Raw genomic sequence first — 20,730 nt, forward strand, 5'->3', positions numbered from 1 at the left:
TGGAGTCTGGAACTCACTGCCTGAAAGGGTTGTGGAGGCAGAAACCCTCACAACATTTAAGAAGCATTTGGATGTGCACTTGAAATGCCATAGCATACAAGGCTACGGGCCAAATGCTGGAATATGGGATTAGATTAGACAGAGCTTGATGGCCGGCGCGGACACGATGGGCCGAAGGGCCTCTATCCGTGCTGTATTACTCTATGACTCTATTACTCTAATGTTTCCCTTGGCTGGGGAGTCTAGAACCAGGGGCCACAGCCTCAGGATAAAGGGTGGGCCATTCAGGACTGAGATGAGAAGCAATTTCTTCACACAGAGGGTGGTGAATCTTTGGAATTCTCTAACCCAGAGAGCTGTGGAGGCTCAGTCATTGGGTATATTCAAAACAGAAGTCGATAGATTTCTGACTGGTAAGGGCACCAAGGGATACGGCGATAGGGCCGGTGAATGGAGATGAGGCAGAAGATCAGCCATGATCTCATTGAATGGCGGAGCAGGCTCGAAGGGCCGAATGGCCTACTCCTGCTCCTATTACTTATGTTCTTGCTATCTATCACTTCAGTGTCTCTCTCTCTCTCTCTCTAACTATTTCCCTCTCACATTCTGTGTAGGTCACTGAGTCAGAGGAGCACTCCTGAATCTCCGAACAGCCTCAAGTTCAGTCCTCGTAGAGAAACGTGCAAAACACACACCCAAACGTGCTGTGGTGAGTAGGGTTACATGGGAACCATTCACTCCCGTCTGGGACTGTACGGCCCGCGTGTGTGTCTCAGTGTCAGCTCCTGTACATTGTACAGCACACACAGCGGGTAAAAGGGAACGATTCACTCCCGTCTGGGACTGTACGGCCCGTGTGTGTGTCTCATTGTCGGCTCCTGTACATTGTACAGCACACACAGCGGGTAAAAGGGAACGATTCACTCCCGTCTGGGACTGTACGGCCCGTGTGTGTGTCTCAGTGTCAGCTCCTGTACATTGTACAGCACACACAGCGGGTAAAAGGGGACGATTCACTCCCATCTGGGACTGCACGGCCCGTGTGTGTGTCTCAGTGTCAGCTCCTGTACATTGTACAGCACACACAGCGGGTAAAAGGGAACGATTCACTCCCGTCTGGGACTGTACGGCCCGTGTGTGTGTCTCAGTGTCGGCTCCTGTACATTGTGCAGCACACACAGCGGGTAAAAGGGAACGATTCACTCCCGTCTGGGACTGTACGGCCCGTGTGTGTGTCTCAGTGTCAGCTCCTGTACATTGTACAGCACACACAGCGGGTAAAAGGGAACGATTCACTCCCGTCTGGGACTGCACGGCCCGTGTGTGTGTCTCAGTGTCAGCTCCTGTACATTGTACAGCACACACAGCGGGTAAAAGGGAACGATTCACTCCCGTCTGGGACTGTACGGCCCATGTGTGTGTCTCAGTGTCAGCTCCTGTACATTGTGCAGCACACACAGCGGGTAAAAGGGGACGATTCACTCCCGTCTGGGACTGTACGGCCCGTGTGTGTGTCTCAGTGTCAGCTCCTGTACATTGTACAGCACACACAGTGGGTAAAAGGGAACGATTCACTCCCGTCTGGGACTGTACGGCCCGTGTGTGTGTCTCAGTGTCAGCTCCTGTACATTGTACAGCACACACAGCTGGTAAAAGGGAACGATTCACTCCCGTCTGGCCCATGTGTGTGTCTCAGTGTCGGCTCCTGTACATTGTACAGCACACACAGCGGGTAAAAGGGAACCATTCACTCCTGTCTGGGACTGTACGGCCCGTGTGTGTGTCTCAGTGTCAGCTCCTGTACATTGTGCAGCACACACAGCGGGTAAAAGGTAACGATTCACTCCTGTCTGGGACTGTACGGCCCGTGTGTGTGTCTCAGTGTCAGCTCCTGTACATTGTGCAGCACACACAGCGGGTAAAAGGTAACGATTCACTCCCGTCTGGGACTGCACGGCCCGTGTGTGTGTCTCAGTGTCAGCTCCTGTACATTGTACAGCACACACAGCAGGTAAAAGGGAACGATTCACTCCCGTCTGGGACTGTACGGCCCGTGTGTGTGTCTCAGTGTCAGCTCCTGTACATTGTACGGCACACACAGCGGGTAAAAGGGGACGATTCACTCCCGTCTGGGACTGTACGGCTCGTGTGTGTGTCTCAGTGTCAGCTCCTGTACACTGTACAGCACACACAGCGGGTAAAAGGGAACGATTCACTCCCGTCTGGGACTGTACGGCCCGTGTGTGTGCCTCAGTGTCAGCTCCTGTACATTGTATAGTACACACAGCGGGTAAAAGGGAACGATTCACTCCCGTCTGGGACAGTACGGCCCGTGTGTGTGTCTCAGTGTCAGCTCCTGTACATTGTACAGTGCACAGCGGGTAAAAGGGAACGATTCACTCCCGTCTGGGACTGTACGGCCTGTGTGTGTGTCTCAGTGTCAGCTCCTGTACATTGTACAGCACACACAGCGGGTAAAAGGGAACGATTCACTCCCGTCTGGGACAGTACGGCCCGTGTGTGTGTCTGTGTCAGCTCCTGTACATTGTACAGTGCACACAGCGGGTAAAAGGGAACGAGTCACTCCCGTCTGGGACTGTACGGCCCGTGTGTGTGTCTCAGTGTCAGCTCCTGTACATTGTACAGCACACACAGCGGGTAAAAGGGAACGATTCACTCCCGTCTGGGACTGTACGGCCCGTGTGTGTGTCTCAGTGTCAGCTCCTGGACATTGTACAGCACACACAGCGGGTAAAAGGGAACGATTCACTCCCGTCTGGGACTGTATGGCCCGTGTGTGTGTCTCAGTGTCAGCTCCTGTACGTTGTACAGCACACACAGCGGGTAAAAGGGAACGATTCACTCCCGTCTGGGACTGTACGGCCCGTGTGTGTGTCTCAGTGTCAGCTCCTGTACATTGTACAGCACACACAGCGGGTAAAAGGGAACGATTCACTCCCGTCTGGGACTGTACGGCCCGTGTGTGTGTCTCAGTGGCAGCTCCTGTACATTGTACAGCACACACGGCGGGTAAAAGGGAACGATTCACTCCCGTCTGGGACTGTACGGCCTGTGTGTGTGTCTCAGTGGCAGCTCCTGTACATTGTACAGCACACACAGCGGGTAAAAGGGAACGATTCACTCCCGTCTGGGACTGTACGGCCTGTGTGTGTGTCTCAGTGTCAGCTCCTGTACATTGTACAGCACACACAGCGGGTAAAAGGGAACGATTCACTCCCGTCTGGGACTGTACGGCCCGTGTGTGTGTCTCAGTGTCAGCTCCTGTACATTGTACAGCACACACAGTGGGTAAAAGGGAACGATTCACTCCCGTCTGGGACTGTACGGCCCGTGTGTGTGTCTCAGTGTCAGCTCCTGTACATTGTACAGCACACACAGCTGGTAAAAGGGAACGATTCACTCCCGTCTGGCCCATGTGTGTGTCTCAGTGTCGGCTCCTGTACATTGTACAGCACACACAGCGGGTAAAAGGGAACCATTCACTCCTGTCTGGGACTGTACGGCCCGTGTGTGTGTCTCAGTGTCAGCTCCTGTACATTGTGCAGCACACACAGCGGGTAAAAGGTAACGATTCACTCCTGTCTGGGACTGTACGGCCCGTGTGTGTGTCTCAGTGTCAGCTCCTGTACATTGTGCAGCACACACAGCGGGTAAAAGGTAACGATTCACTCCCGTCTGGGACTGCACGGCCCGTGTGTGTGTCTCAGTGTCAGCTCCTGTACATTGTACAGCACACACAGCAGGTAAAAGGGAACGATTCACTCCCGTCTGGGACTGTACGGCCCGTGTGTGTGTCTCAGTGTCAGCTCCTGTACATTGTACGGCACACACAGCGGGTAAAAGGGGACGATTCACTCCCGTCTGGGACTGTACGGCTCGTGTGTGTGTCTCAGTGTCAGCTCCTGTACACTGTACAGCACACACAGCGGGTAAAAGGGAACGATTCACTCCCGTCTGGGACTGTACGGCCCGTGTGTGTGCCTCAGTGTCAGCTCCTGTACATTGTATAGTACACACAGCGGGTAAAAGGGAACGATTCACTCCCGTCTGGGACAGTACGGCCCGTGTGTGTGTCTGTGTCAGCTCCTGTACATTGTACAGTGCACACAGCGGGTAAAAGGGAACGAGTCACTCCCGTCTGGGACTGTACGGCCCGTGTGTGTGTCTCAGTGTCAGCTCCTGTACATTGTACAGCACACACAGCGGGTAAAAGGGAACGATTCACTCCCGTCTGGGACTGTACGGCCCGTGTGTGTGTCTCAGTGTCAGCTCCTGGACATTGTACAGCACACACAGCGGGTAAAAGGGAACGATTCACTCCCGTCTGGGACTGTATGGCCCGTGTGTGTGTCTCAGTGTCAGCTCCTGTACGTTGTACAGCACACACAGCGGGTAAAAGGGAACGATTCACTCCCGTCTGGGACTGTACGGCCCGTGTGTGTGTCTCAGTGTCAGCTCCTGTACATTGTACAGCACACACAGCGGGTAAAAGGGAACGATTCACTCCCGTCTGGGACTGTACGGCCCGTGTGTGTGTCTCAGTGGCAGCTCCTGTACATTGTACAGCACACACGGCGGGTAAAAGGGAACGATTCACTCCCGTCTGGGACTGTACGGCCTGTGTGTGTGTCTCAGTGGCAGCTCCTGTACATTGTACAGCACACACAGCGGGTAAAAGGGAACGATTCACTCCCGTCTGGGACTGTACGGCCTGTGTGTGTGTCTCAGTGTCAGCTCCTGTACATTGTACAGCACACACAGCGGGTAAAAGGGAACGATTCACTCCCGTCTGGGACAGTACGGCCCGTGTGTGTGTCTGTGTCAGCTCCTGTACATTGTACAGTGCACACAGCGGGTAAAAGGGAACGAGTCACTCCCGTCTGGGACTGTACGGCCCGTGTGTGTGTCTCAGTGTCAGCTCCTGTACATTGTACAGCACACACAGCGGGTAAAAGGGAACGATTCACTCCCGTCTGGGACTGTACGGCCCGTGTGTGTGTCTCAGTGTCAGCTCCTGGACATTGTACAGCACACACAGCGGGAAAAAGGGAACGATTCGCTCCTGTCTGGGACTGTACGGCCCATGTGTGTGTCTCAGTGTCGGCTCCTGTACATTGTACAGCACACACAGCGGGTAAAAGGGGACGATTCACTCCCGTCTGGGACTGTACGGCCCGTGTGTGTGTCTCAGTGCGGCTCCTGCACATGGTACAGCACACAGAGCTGGTAAAAGGGAACGATTCACTCCCGCCTGGCACTGTACGGCCTGTGTGTCTGTGTGTCTCAGTGTCAGCTCCTGTACATTGTACAGCACACACAGCGGGTTAAAGGGAACGATTCACTCCCGCCTGGGACTGTACCACCCGTGTGTGTGTCTCAGTGTCGGCTCCTGTACATTGTCCAGCACACACAGCGGGTAAAAGGGAACGATTCACTCCCGTCTGGGACTGTACGGCCCGTGTGTGTGTCTCAGTGTCGGCTCCTGTACATTGTACAGCACACACAGCGGGTAAAAGGGAACGATTCACTCCCGTCTGGGACTGTACGGCCCGTGTGTGTGTCTCAGTGTCAGCTCCTGTACATTGTACAGCACACACAGCGGGTAAAAGGGAACGATTCGCTCCCGTCTGGGACTGTGCGGCCCGTGTGTGTGTCTCAGTGTCAGCTCCTGTACATTGTTCAGCACACACAGCGGGTAAAAGGGAACGATTCACTCCCGTCTGGGACTGTACGGCCCATGTGTGTGTCTCAGTGTCAGCTCCTGTACATTGTACAGCACACACAGCGGGTAAAAGGGAACGATTCACTCCCGTCTGGGACTGTACGGCCCGTGTATGTGTCTCAGTGTCAGCTCCTGTACATTGTACAGCACACACAGCGGGTAAAAGGGAACGATTCACTCCCGTCTGGGACTGTACGGCCCATGTGTGTGTCTCAGTGTCCGCTCCTGTACATTGTACAGCACACACAGCGGGTAAAAGGGAACGATTCACTTCCGTCTGGGACTGTACGGCCCGTGTGTGTGTCTCAGTGTCGGCTCCTGTACATTGTACAGCACACACAGCGGGTAAAAGGGGACGATTCACTCCCGTCTGGGACTGTACGGCCTGTGTGTGTGTGTCTCAGTGTCAGCTCCTGTACATTGTACAGCACACACAGCGGGTAAAAGGGAACGATTCACTCCCGTCTGGGACTGTACGGCCCGTGTGTGTGTGTGTCTCAGTGTCAGCTCCTGTACATTGTACAGCACACACAGCGGGTAAAAGGGGACGATTCATTCCCGTCTGGGACTGTACGGCCTGTGTGTGTGTCTCAGTGTCAGCTCCTGTACATTGTACAGCACACACGGCGGGTAAAAGGGAACGATTCACTCCCGTTTGGGACTGTACGGCCCGTGTGTGTGTCTCAGTGTCGGCTCCTGGACATTGTCCAGCACACACAGCGGGTAAAAGGGAACGATTCACTCCCGTCTGGGACTGTACGGCCCATGTGTGTGTCTCAGTGTCAGCTCCTGTACATTGTACAGCACACACAGCGGGTAAAAGGGAACGATTCACTCCCGTCTGGGACTGTACGGCCCGTGTGTGTGTCTCAGTGTCCGCTCCTGTACATTGTACAGCACACACAGCGGGTAAAAGGGAACGATTCACTCCTGTCTGGGACTGTACGGCCCATGTGTGTGTCTCAGTGTCGGCTCCTGTACATTGTACAGCACACACAGCGGGTAAAAGGGAACGATTCACTCCTGTCTGGGACTGTACGGCCCATGTGTGTGTCTCAGTGTCCGCTCCTGTACATTGTACAGCACACACAGCGGGTAAAAGGGAACGATTCACTTCCGTCTGGGACTGTACGGCCCGTGTGTGTGTCTCAGTGTCAGCTCCTGTACATTGTACAGCACACACAGCGGGTAAAAGGGAACGATTCACTCCCGTCTGGGACTGTACGGTCCGTGTGTGTGTCTCAGTGTCAGCTCCTGTACATTGTACAGCACACACAGCGGGTAAAAGGGAACGATTCACTCCCGTCTGGGACTGTACGGCCCGTGTGTGTGTCTGTGTCAGCTCCTGTACATTGTACAGCACACACAGCGGGTAAAAGGGAACGATTCACTCCCGTCTGGGACTGTACGGCCCGTGTGTGTGTCTCAGTGTCGGCTCCTGTACATTGTACAGCACACACAGCGGGTAAAAGGGAACGATTCACTCCCGTCTGGGACAGTACGGCCCGTGTGTGTGTCTCAGTGTCAGCTCCTGTACATTGTACAGCACACACAGCGGGTAAAAGGGAACGATTCACTCCCGTCTGGGACTGTACGGCCCGTGTATGTGTCTAACGCTCTGTGTCTGTCCCCAGGGGGATTCTCGGAAACCTACGCCGCCCTCTGTGACTATAACGGCGTTGCCTGTCGGGAGGAGGTACAATGGGTAAGTCTATCTCTACATCTGCCTCCCACTCAATCCCTCCCCCGCTCGCTCTGTCTCTGTCCCTCCCCCGCTCTCTCTGTCTTTATTTCACTCAGTCTCTCTCCATCTCTCTATCTTTCAGTCTCTCTCTCTCTCCCTCCCTTTGTCAGTTCAGTTCAAATGCTTTATTGGCATGAAAGTTTACAGAGAACCATATTGCCAAAGCTTACGTAGCAAAAAGGTACAGTTTTCCAACATTCTGTAGGTGTCAATCGATTTGACATTTGTTGGGTACATACAATATTACTTTTAAACAATATTAATTTTAAACAGTCTTTGTACTTCCTTTGGTACGTTCAATATTAATTGTCTCTCTCTCTCTCTCTCTCTCTGTCTCTCTCTCTGTCTCTCTCTCCCTCCCTTTCTCTCTCTCTCTCTCTCTCTGTCTCCCTCTCTCTGTCTGTCTCTCCCTCCCTCCCTCTCTCTCTCTGTCTCTCTCTGTCTGTCTCTCTCTGTCTCTCTCTCTCTGTCCCTCTCTCTCTGTCTCTCTCTCTCTGTCTGTCTCTCTCTCTCTCTGTCTCTCTCTCTGTCCAATTCCAATTCCAATTCAAATGCTTTATTGGCATGAAAGTTTACAGAGAACCATATTGCCAAAGCTTACATAGCAAAAAGGTACAGTTTTCCAACATTCTGTAGGTGTCAATCGATTTGACATTTGTTGGGTACATACAATATTACTTTTAAACAATATTAATTTTAAACAGTCTTTGTACTTCATTTGGTACGTTCAATATTAATTTTAAACAGTCTTAATTTTAAACAGTCCTCAGGTTGTGACATGTTGTTACATATTTGTCTCTGTCTCTCTCTCTCTGTCTCTCTCCGTCTCCCCCCCTCCCTACTCTCTCTCCCTCTCTTTCCCTCTCTCTCTCTCCCTCTGTCTCTCCCTCTCTCTCTCACTCTCCTCTCTCCCTCTCAATTTCAATTCAATTCAATTCAATTCGCTTTATTGGCATGATAAGGTACATCTTATGTTGCCAAAGCATCGAAATACATTTATGGTTGAACACATAAACGCAGATCTATTCATACAGTGTATAAACAGATATATCCCTGAGTGTATAAATATACATTCATATAATTTATATATACTCTTTTCTTATATTTAGTGGTTGTCCCTCTGTTTATGGCAAGCTGTAACATAGTGTGCCGTTAGTGTTACACAATTTCTCTCTTCCACTAGTAGGTATGGGAGTTTTTGGTCGTCATTCAAATTTCTGAATTCCGGGCATATTTTTGTGAATTTTGGGTAGAAATTCTCCCTTATACCCTGATATTTTCTACAAGCTGTGAGGAAGTGCATCTCTGTCTCCACCACTCCCTGACTGCAGTGAGAGCATATCCTGTCCTCTCTTGGTAGCCGGGTCTGCCTGTGTCTACCTTTTTCGATCGCCAGGTTATGTTCGCTAAGTCTGTACATTGTCAAGGTTTTTCTCAGTTTGCTATCCTTTACCATGGTCAGGTAATCAGCCATGTTGTATTGTCTGTTTAGGGCCAAGTAGCAATTGAGTTTGCTTTGGGTTTTTGTTGTTTCTGCCCAATATGACAGATATTTTTCCTTTTGCTTAGCGACGATTGTGTTGGGTCGAATTCTTTGTGTTACGCTGTCACTGTCCTGGGGCTGGTTATTGTTAGTAGTGTTAGTAGTTACTTCACTGAGTCCCAGGACTAGTTGACTGAGGGTATTCTTCTTTATGGTCCTCTCTTGGCATTTCAGGGCTTCGTAATGATAGCATTGGGGGTTGCTCATTTCTAGGTGTTTCCAGAATTTGGTGGCTCTTTTTTGGATAGTGATTATTAATGGATATTGGCCTAGTTCCGCCCTGCATGCATTGTTTACGGTTTTCCTTTGAGTCCGGAGGATACTTTTACAGAATTCTGCATATAGGATCTCAATTGGGTGTTTGTCCCATTTTGCAAATTCTTGTTGTGTTAGTGGTCCCCACACCTCACTGCCATAGGGTGCAATTGGTTCAATTACTGATTTGAAAATTTTGAGCCAAATGCTGTCTCTGTCTCTGTCTCTCTCTGTCTCTCTCTTCCTCCCCCTCTCTCCCTCTCTCTCTCTCTGTCTCTCTCTCTCTCTCTCTGTCTCTCTCTCTCTGTCTTTCTCTGTCTCTCCCTCCCTCCCTCTCTGTCTCTCTGTCTCGGTCTCTCTTCCTTCCCTGCCCTCTCTCTCTCTCTCTCTATCACTCCCTCTCTTTCTCTCTCTGTCTCTCTCTCCCTCTCTCTCTCTCCCTCCCTCTCTCTCTCCCTCTCTCTCTCTCTCTGTCTCTCTCTCTCTGTCCCTCTCCGTCTCCCCCCCTCTCTCTCTCCCTATCTCTCTCTGTTTCTCTCTCTCTCTGTCTCTCCCTCCCTCTCTCTCTCCGTCTCTCTTTCTGTCTGTCTCTCGACGATCTGTGTAACGCGCTCTCTCTCTCTCTCCTTCTGTTCCAGGACGTTGACACGATCTATCACTCTCAGGACACCAGACACTTCAACATCCTCGACTTCAGCCACCTGGACAGTCGGTCAGTCAGTAACCGGGGGGATGGGGTGGAGGGGTCGCAGGCTGACCTTTCACCCTCTCTGGGGCCTAGGGGTCAAATCCAGTCCCAAACGGAGGGGATTAAGGGCTCCTCTATCTCTCTCTCTCTCTCTCTCTGATGGGAGCGGTCAGTGAGGTCAGAGAGTGACCTTTCAACCCTCCGGCCAAGTTGCCTGGTCAATAAAAAGCGGTGGTCAGGTACATAAGAACATAAGAATTAGGAGCAGGAGTAGGCCATTCGGCCCCTCGAGCCTGCTCCGCCATTCAATAAGATCATGGCTGATCTTTGACCTCAACTCCAGTTTCCCGCCCAATCCCCATATCCCTCGATTCCCCGAGAGTCCAAAAATCTATCGATCTCAGCCTTGAATATACTCAAAGACTCAGCATTCACAGCCCTCTGGGGCAGAGAGTTCCAAAGATTCACAACCCTCTGAGTGAAGAAATTCCTCCTCATCTCAGTCCTAAATGGCCGACCCCTTATCCTGAGACTGTGACCCCTAGTTCTAGACACTCCAGCCAGGGGGAAACAATCTCTCAGCATCTACCCTGTCAATCCCCCTCAGAATCTTGTATGTTTCAATGAGATCACCTCTCATTCTTCTAAACTCCAGACAGTATCGGCCCATTCTACACAATCTCTCCTCATAGGACAGCCCTCTCATCCCAGGAATCAATCTAGTGAACCTTCGTTGCACCGCCTCCAAGGCAAGTATATCCTTCCTCTGATAAGGAGACCAAAACTGTGCACAGTACTCCAGGTGTGGTCTCACCAAGGCCCTGTACAATTGTATGAAAAAAAATCATCACAAAGGCGAATGAAATATTAGGGAACTGGAGAAATATTTGAAGGGGCAAATTCTGCAAGGCTATGGGGAAAAAGCAAAGGGGAGTGGGACTAATTGGAGGGCACTTTCAAAGAGCCGGCCCAGGCACGATGGGCCGAATGGCCTCCTTCTGTGCTGTATCATTCTGTGATTCTAATACACGGGGGTAGAAGTTATACTGCAGCTATGCAAAGCCCTGGTTAGACCACACCTGGAGCACTGGGAACAGTTCTGGGTACCACACCTTAGGAAGGATATATTGGTCTTGGAGGAAGTGCAGCGTAGGTTTACCAGAATGATACCCGGTCTCCAAGGGTTAGATTATGAGGAGAGATTACAATAACCTTGGCTTGTATTCCCTGGGATATAGGTGGTGTCGGGGTGATTTGGTTGAGGTATTTAGGATTTTGAAAGGAATTGATAGGGTCGATGGAACACAAGAACATAGGGAATAGGAGCAGAAGTCGGCCATTTGGCCCCTCGAGCCTGCTCCGCCATTCAATGAGATCATGGCTGATCATCCAAATTCAGTACCCTGTCCCTGCCTTCTCCCCATATCCCTTGATCCCTTTAGCCTTAAGAAATATATCCAACTCTTTTTTTGAATATATTTAATGAACTGGCCTCCACCGCCCTCTGTGGCAGAGAATTCCACAGGTTCACCACTCTCTGGGTGAAGAAATTCCTCCTCATTTCAGTCCTAAATGGCTTACCCCTTATCCTTAGACTATGACCCCTGGTTCTGGACTCCCCGGCCATCAGAAACATCCTTCCTGCATCTAGTCTGTCCATGCCTGACAGAATTTTATAGGTTTCGATGAGATCCCCTCTCAATCTTCTAAACTCCAGTGAGTATAAGCCCAATCGACCCAATCTCTCCTCATACGTCATTCCTGCCATCCCAGGTATCAGCCTGGTGAATCTTCGCTGCACTCCCTCCATGGCAAGAACATCCTTCCTCAGATAAGGCGACCAAAACTGCACACAATACTCAAGGTGTGGTCTCACCAAGGCCCTGTACAACTGCAGCAAGACATCCTTGTTCCTGTACTCGAACCCTCTTGCTACGAAGGCCAGCATACCATTTGCCTTCTTAACCGCCTGCTGCACCTCCACTTTGGTAGCAAAAACAGGAAGGCAGATTATTATCTGAATGACAATAGATTGGGAGAAGGGGAAGTGCAACGAGACCTGGGTGTCCTTGTGCACCAGTCGCTGAAGGTAAGCATGCAGGTGCAGCAGGCGGTTAAGAAGGCAAATAGTATGTTGGCCTTCATAGCGAGAGGATTCGAGTACAGGAGCAGGGATGTCTTGCTGCAGTTGTACAGAGCCTTGGTGAGACCACACCTTGAGTATTGTGTGCAGTTTTGGTCGCCTTATCTGAGGAAGGATGTTCTTGCCATGGAGAGAGTGCAGCGAAGATTCACCAGGCTGATACCTGGGATGGCAGGAATGACGTATGAAGAGAGATTGGGTCGATTGGGCTTGTATTTGCTAGATTTTAGAAGAATGAGATTTGATCTCATTGAAACTTATAAAATTCTAACAGGACTAGACAGACTAGATGCAGGAAGGATGTTCCCGATGGCCGGGGAGTCCAGAACCAGGGGTCACAGTCTAAGGATAAGGGGTAAGCCATTTAGGACAGAGATGAGGAGGAATTTCTTCACCCAGAGAGTGGTGAACCTATGGAATTCTCTACCACAGAAGGCAGTAGAGGCCAATTCATTAAATATATTCAAGAAGGAGTGGGATATATCTCTTAAGGCTAAAGGGATCAAGGGATATGGGGAGAAGGCAGGGACAGGGTACTGAATTTGGATGATCAGCCATGATCTCATTGAATGGCGGAGCAGGCTCGAGGGGCCGAATGGCCTACTCCTGCTCCTATTTTCTATGTTTCTATGTTTCTATATCTTATTCAATGACTGAGCCTCCACAGCCCTCTGGGGCAGAGAATTCCAAAGATTCACCACCCTCTGTGTGAAGAAATTCCTCCTCGTCTCAGTCCTAAATGGCCGACCCCTTATTCTGAGACTGTGACCTCTGGTTCTAGACTCCCCAGCCCGGGGAAACATCCTCCCTGCATCTCCCCTGTCAAGCCCTGTAAGAATTTTGTATGTTTCAATGGGATCACCTCTCATTCTTCTCAACTCTAGAGAATGTCGGCCTAGTCTCTCCACTGCTTCCGCTGGTGGGGGAGTCGAGGGAAGGGGGACCTCTCCCTAAAATCCAGGCCATTCAGGAGAGAAGTTGGGAAACACTTCTTCACACAAAGGGTGGTCGAAGTGTGGAGCTCTCTCCCACAGAAAGCAGTAGATGCTCGCTCAATTGATCATTTTAACTCTGAGATCGATAGATTTTTTTTGCCAGACAAGGGGAGTGGATGGAGTTAGGATACAGATCAGCCATGGCCTCATTCACTGGCGGAACAGGCTCGAGAGGCTGAATGGGCCTCCTCCTGTTCCTGTGTAACAGGCTCGAGGGGCTGAATGGCCTCCTCCTGTTCCTGTGTAACAGGCTCAAGGGGCTGAATGGGCTCCTCCTGTTCCTGTGCAACAGGCTCGAGGGGCTGAACGGCCTCCTCCTGTTCCTGTGTAACAGGCTCGATGGGCTGAATGGGCCTCCTCCTGTTCCTGTGTAACAGGCTCGAGGGGCTGAATGGGCCTCCTCCTGTTCCTGTGTAACAGGCTCAAAGGGCTGAATGGCCTCCTCCTGTTCCTGTGTAACAGGCTCGAGGGGCTGAATGGGCCTACTCCTGTTCCTGTGTAACAGGCTCGAGGGGCTGAACGGCCTCCTCCTGTTCCTGTGTAACAGGCTCGAGGGGCTGAATGGCCTCCTCCTGTTCCTGTGCAACAGGCTCGAGGGGCTGAACGGCCTCCTCCTGTTCCTGTGCAACAGGCTCGAGGGGCTGAATGGGCCTCCTCCTGTTCCTGTGTAACAGGCTCGAGGGGCTGAATGGGCCCCCTCCTATTCCTGTGTAACAGGCTCGAGGGGCTGATTGGGCCTCCTCCTGTTCCTGTGTAACAGGCTCGAGGGGCTGAATGGGCCTCCTCCTGTTCCTGTGTAACAGGCTCGAGGGGCTGAATGGGCCCCCTCCTATTCCTGTGTAACAGGCCCGAGGGGCTGAATGGGCCTCCTCCTGTTCCTGTGTAACAAGCTCGAGGGGCTGAGTGGGCCTCCTCCTGTTCCTGTGTAACAGTCTCGAGGGGGCTGAATGGCCTCCTCCTGTTCCTGTGCAACAGGCTCGAGGGGGCTGAATGGCCTCCTCCTGTTCCTGTGTAACAAGCTCGAGGGGCTGAATGGGCCTCCTCCTGTTCCTGTGTAACAGGCTCGAGGGGCTGAATGGGCCTCCTCCTGTTCCTGTGTAACAGGCTCGAGGGGCTGAATGGGCCTCCTCCTGTTCCTGTGTAACAGGTTCGAGGGGCTGAATGGGCCTCTTCCTGTTCCTGTGCAACAGGCTCCAGGGGCTGAATGGCCTCCTCCTGTTCCTGTCTAACAGGCTCGAGGGGCTGAATGGCCTCCTCCTGTTCCTGTGTAACAGGCTCGAGGGGCTGAATGGGCCTCCTCCTGTTCCTGTGTAACAGGTTCGAGGGGCTGAATGGGCCTCTTCCTGTTCCTGTGCAACAGGCTCCAGGGGCTGAATGGCCTCCTCCTGTTCCTGTCTAACAGGCTCGAGGGGCTGAATGGCCTCCTCCTGTTCCTGTGCAACAGGCTCGATGGGCTGAATGGGCCTCCACCTGTTCCTGTGTAACAGGCTCGAAGGGCTGAATGGCCTCCTCCTGTTCCTGTGTAACAGGCTCAAGGGGCGGAATGGCCTCCTCCTGTTCCTGTGTAACAGGCTCGAGGGACTGAATGGCCTCCTCCAGCTCCTGTGCAACAGGCTCGAGGGGCTGAACGGCCTCCTCCTGTTCCTGTGTAACAGGCTCGAATGGCTGAATTGCCTCCTCCAGTTCCTGTGTAACAGGCTCGAGAGGCTGAACGACCTCCTCCTGTTCCTGTGTAACTGGATCGAGGGGCTGAATGGCCTCTGTGTCCCCAGCTCTCCTGTTTTTCCACCTCTCCAGCGATGGCCACTGACATTGCGGGAAATGGGCAATTCACCCACAAAGGAGCGCGTTGGTCAGGTGCGACCCCCAGAGGGTGAACGTCGGCAGAATATTCGACTGTGGGAGGCGGCACCTGTGCCGAAACCCCGGATTCAGCCCTCACCCAGGCCCCTCGCTCCCCTCACGCACACGTCACTTGATGGCGATCAGGAGCAGGAACCCCGTCCGAATCAGACCCTCCCTAACTGGAGGGCTGGGGAATTTTAGCTACGAGGAAAGATTGGATAGGCTGGGGTTGTTTTCTTTGGAACAGAGGAGGCTGAGGGGAGACTTGATTGAGGTGTATAAAATGATGAGGGGCCGAGATAGAGTGGATAGGAAGGACCTATTTCCCTTAGCAGAGAGGTCAATAACCAGGGGGCATAGATTTAAAGTAATTGGTCGAAGGATTAGAGGAGAACTTTTTTCACCCAGAGGGTGGTGGGGGTCTGGAACTCACTGCCTGAAAGGGTGGTAGAGGCAGGAACCCGAACCACATTTAAAAAGTACTTGGATATGCACTTGAAGAGATTAGTATGTAAAGTTAAAGCACATGGGATTGGGGGCAAGGTATTGACTTGGATAGAGAACTGGTTGGCAGACAGAAAGCAAAGAGTTGGAATAAACGGGTCTTTTTCCGAGTGGCAGGCAGTGACTCGCGGGGTACTGCAGGGATCGGTCCTCGGACCCCAGCTATTCACAATATATATTAATGATCTGGACGAGGGAACTAGATGTAATATCTCCAAGTTTGCAGACGACACAAAGCTGGGTGGGCGCGTGTGCTGTGAGGAGGATGCCGAGAAACTCCAGGATGATTTGGACAGGTTGGGTGATTGGGCAGAAGCATGGCAGATGCAATATAACGTGGATAAATGCGAGGTTCTCCACTTTGGTGTCAAAAACAGGAAGGCAGATTATTATCTGAACAGCAATAGATTGGGAAAAGGGGAAATGCAACGAGACCTGGGTGTCCTTGTGCACCAGTCGCTGAAGGTAAGCATGCAGGTGCAGCAGACGGTTAAGAAGGCAAATGGTATGTTGGCCTTCGTAGCGAGAGGGTTCGAGTACAGGAACAAGGATGTCTTGCTGCAGTTGTACAGGGCCTTGGTGAGACCACATCTTGAGTATTGTGTGCAGTTTTGGTCGCCTTATCTGAGGAAGGATGTTCTTGCCATGGAGGGAGTGCAGCGAAGATTCACCAGGCTGATACCTGGGATGGCAGGAATGACGTACGAGGAGAGATTGGGTCGATTGGGCTTATACTCACTGGAGTTTGGAAGAATGAGATTTGATCTCATTGAAACTTATAAAATTCTAACAGGACTGGACAGACTAGATGTAGGAAGGATGTTCCCGATGGTCGGGGAGTCCAGAACCAGGGGTCACAGTCTAAGGATAAGGGGTAAGCCATTTAGGACAGAGATGAGGAGGAATTTCTTCACCCAGAGAGAGGTGAACCTGTGGAATTCTCTACCACAGAAGGCAGTAGAGGCCAATTCATTAAATATATTCAAGAAAGAGTTAGATATATTTCTTAAGGCTAAAGGGCTCAAGGGATATGGGGAGAAGGCAGGGACCGGGTACTGAATTTGGATGATCAGCCATTATCGCATTGAATGGCGGAGCAGGCGCGAGGGGCCGAATGGCCTACTCCTGCTCCTATCTTCTATGTTTCTATGTAACCTACAGGGCTACGGACCAAGAGCTGGGAAGTGGGATTAGGCTGCATAGCTCTTTTTCAGCTGGTACGGACACGATGGGCCGAATGGCCTCCTTCTGTGCCGTGATTTTATGAACCCAGACTGAGGACAGTAACTCAGCACAGGCTGGGGACGGGGCCTGGCCCTTTCCTGCTCTGTGTGTGGGGCTGCGTCCGGTGTGCTGGGGGTGTTCATGGTTCTTCCCCTCCCCCAATCCCTTTCCTCCCTCTCTCTTGCAGCGACTTGGCTCTGATCGTGGCAGCTTTGGCCTACAACCAATGGTTTACCAAACTCTACACACGGGACCTCAAACTGGTGAGTACTGAGGGAGCGCCGCGCTGTCGGAGGGGCAGTACTGAGGGAGCGCCGCGCTGTCGGAGGGGCAGTACTGGGGGAGTGCTGCGCTGTCGGAGGGGCAGTACTGGGGGAGTGCTGCGCTGTCGGAGGGGCAGTACTGAGGGAGCGCCGCACTGTCGGAGGGGCAGTACTGAGGGAGCACCGCACTGTCGGAGGGGCAGTACTGAGGGAGTGCTGCACTGTCGGAGGGGCAGTACTGAGGGAGCGCCGCATAGTCGGAGGGGCAGTACTGAGGGAGCGCTGCACTGTCGGTTGGACGGTACTGAGGGAGCACCGCACTGTCGGAGGGGCAGTACTGAGGGAGCGCCGCACTGTCGGAGGGGCAGTACTGAGGGAGCACTGCACTGTCGGAGGGTCGTACTGAGGGAGCGCTGCACTGTCGGAGAGGCAGTACTGAGGGAGCGCCGCACTGTCGGAGGGGCAGTACTGAGGGAGCGCCACGCTGTCGGAGGGACAGTACTGAGGGAGCGCCGCACTGTCGGAGGGTCAGTACTGAGGGAGCGCCGCACTGTCGGAGGGGCAGTACTGAGGGAGCGTCACGCTGTCGGAGGGTCAGTACTGAGGGAGCGCTGCACTGTCGGAGGGGCGTACTGAGGGAGCGCCGCACTGTTGGAGAGGCAGTACTGAGGGAGCGCTGCACTGTTGGAGAGGCAGTACTGAGGGAGCGCTGCACTGTCGGAGAGGCAGTACTGAGGGAGCGCTGCACTGTCGGAGAGGCAGTACTGAGGGAGCGCTGCACTGTCGGAGGGTCGTACTGAGGGAGCGCTGCACTGTCGGAGGGTCAGTACTGAGGGAGCGCTGCACTGTCGGAGGGTCAGTACTGAGGGAGTGCTGCACTGTCGGAGGGTCAGTACTGAGGGAGCGCCGCACTGTCGGAGGGGCAGTGCTGAGGGAGCGCTGCACTGTCGGAGGGTCAGTACTGAGGGAGCGCCGCACTGTCGGAGGGGCAGTACTGAGGGAGTGCCGCACTGTCGGAGGGGCAGCACTGAGGGAGCACTGTACTGTCGGAGGGGCAGCACTGAGGGAGCGCTGCACTGTCGGAGGGGCAGCACTGAGGGAGCGCTGCACTGTCGGAGGGGCAGCACTGAGGGAGCACTGTACTGTCGGAGGGGCAGTACTGAGGGAGTGCTGCACTGTCGGAGGGGCAGTACTGAGGGAGCGCTGCACTGTCGGAGAGGCAGTACTGAGGGAGCGCTGCACTGTCGGAGGGGCAGTGCTGAGGGAGCGCTGCACTGTCGGAGGGTCAGTACTGAGGGAGCACCGCACTGTCGGAGGGGCAGTACTGAGGGAGCACTGCACTGTCGGAGGTGCAGTACTGAGGGAGTGCTGCACTGTGGGAGGGGCAGTACTGAGGGAGTGCTGCACTGTGGGAGGGGCAGTACTGAGGGAGCGCCGCACTGTCGGAGGGGCAGTGCTGAGGGAGCGCTGCACTGTCGGAGGGTCAGTACTGAGGGAGCGCTGCACTGTCGGAGGGGCAGTACTGAGGGAGCGCTGCACTGTCGGAGAGGCAGTACTGAGGGAGCGCCGCACTGTCGGAGGGGCAGTACTGAGGGAGCACTGCACTGTCGGAGGGGCAGTACTGAGGGAGCGCTGCACTGTCGGAGGGGCAGTACTGAGGGAGCACCGCACTGTCGGAGGGGCAGTACTGAGGGAGCGCTGCACTGTCGGAGGGTCAGTACTGAGGGAGTGCTGCATGGGGCTCTCAATTAACTCTTTAACAACATCCCCGTTGTCCCATTCCCTATCTCCAGGGGTCAGAGGTGGTCGAGCAGGTGTTGCACACAGTGAGCAGGTCCAGGACAATCGAGGAGTTGGAGATGGAGAACACGGGGCTGAAAGTGTAAGTATCTCCGTACTGAACACCGACACTCAGTGGGAACTGCCCGGAATTCCACGCCGTTTCTCCCGCTCTGCTCAGTGTCTTTGTTAGGAGATTGCAGCCAACATCTCCAAAACCAGGGACACTCCCATTGTGCACAATCCCAATGGACTCAACCCCTTCCCATTCACTCCCACAGTACACAATCCCAATGGGACCCAACCCCTTCCCATTCACTCCCACAGTACACAATCCCAATGGGACCCAACCCCTTCCCATTCCCTCCCAGTGTACACAATCCCAATGGGACCCAACCCCTTCCTATTCACTGCCAATCCCAATGGATCCAACCTTTCCCATTTACTCCCACTGTACACAATCCCAATGGACCCAACCTCTTCCTATTCACTCCCACTGTACACAATCCCAATGGACCCAACCTTTCCCATTTACTCCCACTGTACACAATCCCAATGGGACCCAAACCCTTCCCGTTCACTCCCAATCCTCGTGGACTCAACCCCTTCCCGTTCACTCCCAATCCCAATGGACCCAACCCCTTCCCATTCACTCCCACTGTACACAATCCCAATGGACCCAACCCCTTCCCATTCGCTCCCACTGTACACAATCCCAATGGGACCCAACCCCTTCCTATTCACTGCCAATCCCAATGGATCCAACCTTTCCCATTTACTCCCACTGTACACAATCCCAATGGACCCAACCTCTTCCTATTCACTCCCACTGTACACAATCCCAATGGGACCCAAACCCTTCCCGTTCACTCCCAATCCTCGTGGACTCAACCCCTTCCCGTTCACTCCCAATCCCAATGGACCCAACCCCTTCCCATTCACTCCCACTGTACACAATCCCAATGGACCCAACCCCTTCCCATTCGCTCCCACTGTACACAATCCCAATGGGACCCAAACCCTTCCTGTTCACTCCCAATCCTCGTGGACTCAACCCCTTCCCGTTCACTCCCAATCCCAATGGACCCAACCCCTTCCCATTCACTCCCCCTGTACACAATCCCAATGGACCCAACCCCTTCCCATTCACTCCCAATCCCAATCTACCCAACCTCTTCCCATTCACTCTCAATCCTAATGGACCCAATCTCTTCCCATTCGCTCCAATCCCAATGGACCCAACCCCTTCCCATTCACTCCCAATCCCAATCTACCCAACCCCTTCCCATTCACTCCCAATCCCAATGGACCCAACCTCTTCCCATTCACTCCCAATCCCAATCTACCCAACCTCTTCCCATTCACTCCCAATCCCAATGGGCCCAACCTCTTCCCATTCACTCCCAATCCCAATGGACCCAACCTCTTCCCATTCACTGCTTTCGTCCTGGTCTCCGATTGCTGTCTCTGTGAATCTCTCGCCGGTCTCTGGGATGCAGATATTTGTGGATTTGCTAAGAGGCCCTTCTGCCCAAACCCTCCTGCTGACCGTACTATCTCTCCTGGCAGGGACTTTGCTCTGAAGTTGGCTGCAGCACTCGCAGAGAATCCGTCACCAGCCCTGACTGCACTCAACCTCGCCTCAAACCCTCTGGAGGACAAAGGTACTGGGAGCAGGAGGCAGCCTCGCACGCTGCAGTATAACTGTGACATACTGGCTACTCCCCAATTACCTCTCTCTCCCTCTCTCTCTCACTCACTCTCTGTCTCTTTTTCTCTCAGTCTCTCTGTCTCGCTCTGTTGCTCTGTCTCTCTCGCTCCCTCTCTCTATGCTTCTGTTTCTGTCCCTCTCTCTCTCTCTGTCTCTCTCTCTCTCTGTCTCTCTCTCTCTGTCTCCCTCTCTCTCTCTGTTGCTCTGCCTCTCTCGCTCCCTCTTTCTCTCCCTCTCTGTCTCTCTGTCTCTCCCTACCTCTCTTTCTATCTCCCTGTTTTTCTCCCTCTATC

At 53.1% G+C, this 20,730-nt stretch overlaps 1 protein-coding gene across 1 annotated transcript in view; it reads left to right on the forward strand.

The window, feature by feature from the left end:
• Positions 1-20,730, forward strand: part of LOC147118171 (capping protein, Arp2/3 and myosin-I linker protein 3-like) — an 87,709-nt gene that overhangs the window by 8,170 nt on the left and 58,809 nt on the right. Inside the window, exons 2-6 of the mRNA XM_085983668.1 lie at positions 7,378-7,448; positions 9,924-9,997; positions 16,872-16,947; positions 18,741-18,829; positions 20,296-20,390. Coding sequence (XP_085839794.1) covers positions 7,378-7,448; positions 9,924-9,997; positions 16,872-16,947; positions 18,741-18,829; positions 20,296-20,390 — 405 coding nt within the window. The remainder of the gene's footprint in view (positions 1-7,377; positions 7,449-9,923; positions 9,998-16,871; positions 16,948-18,740; positions 18,830-20,295; positions 20,391-20,730) is intronic.

Source organism: Somniosus microcephalus, chromosome 4, assembly GCF_052327205.1.
Source record: "Somniosus microcephalus isolate GS21.2 chromosome 4, FLI_Smic_1.0, whole genome shotgun sequence".
Lineage (NCBI taxonomy): Eukaryota > Metazoa > Chordata > Chondrichthyes > Squaliformes > Somniosidae > Somniosus > Somniosus microcephalus.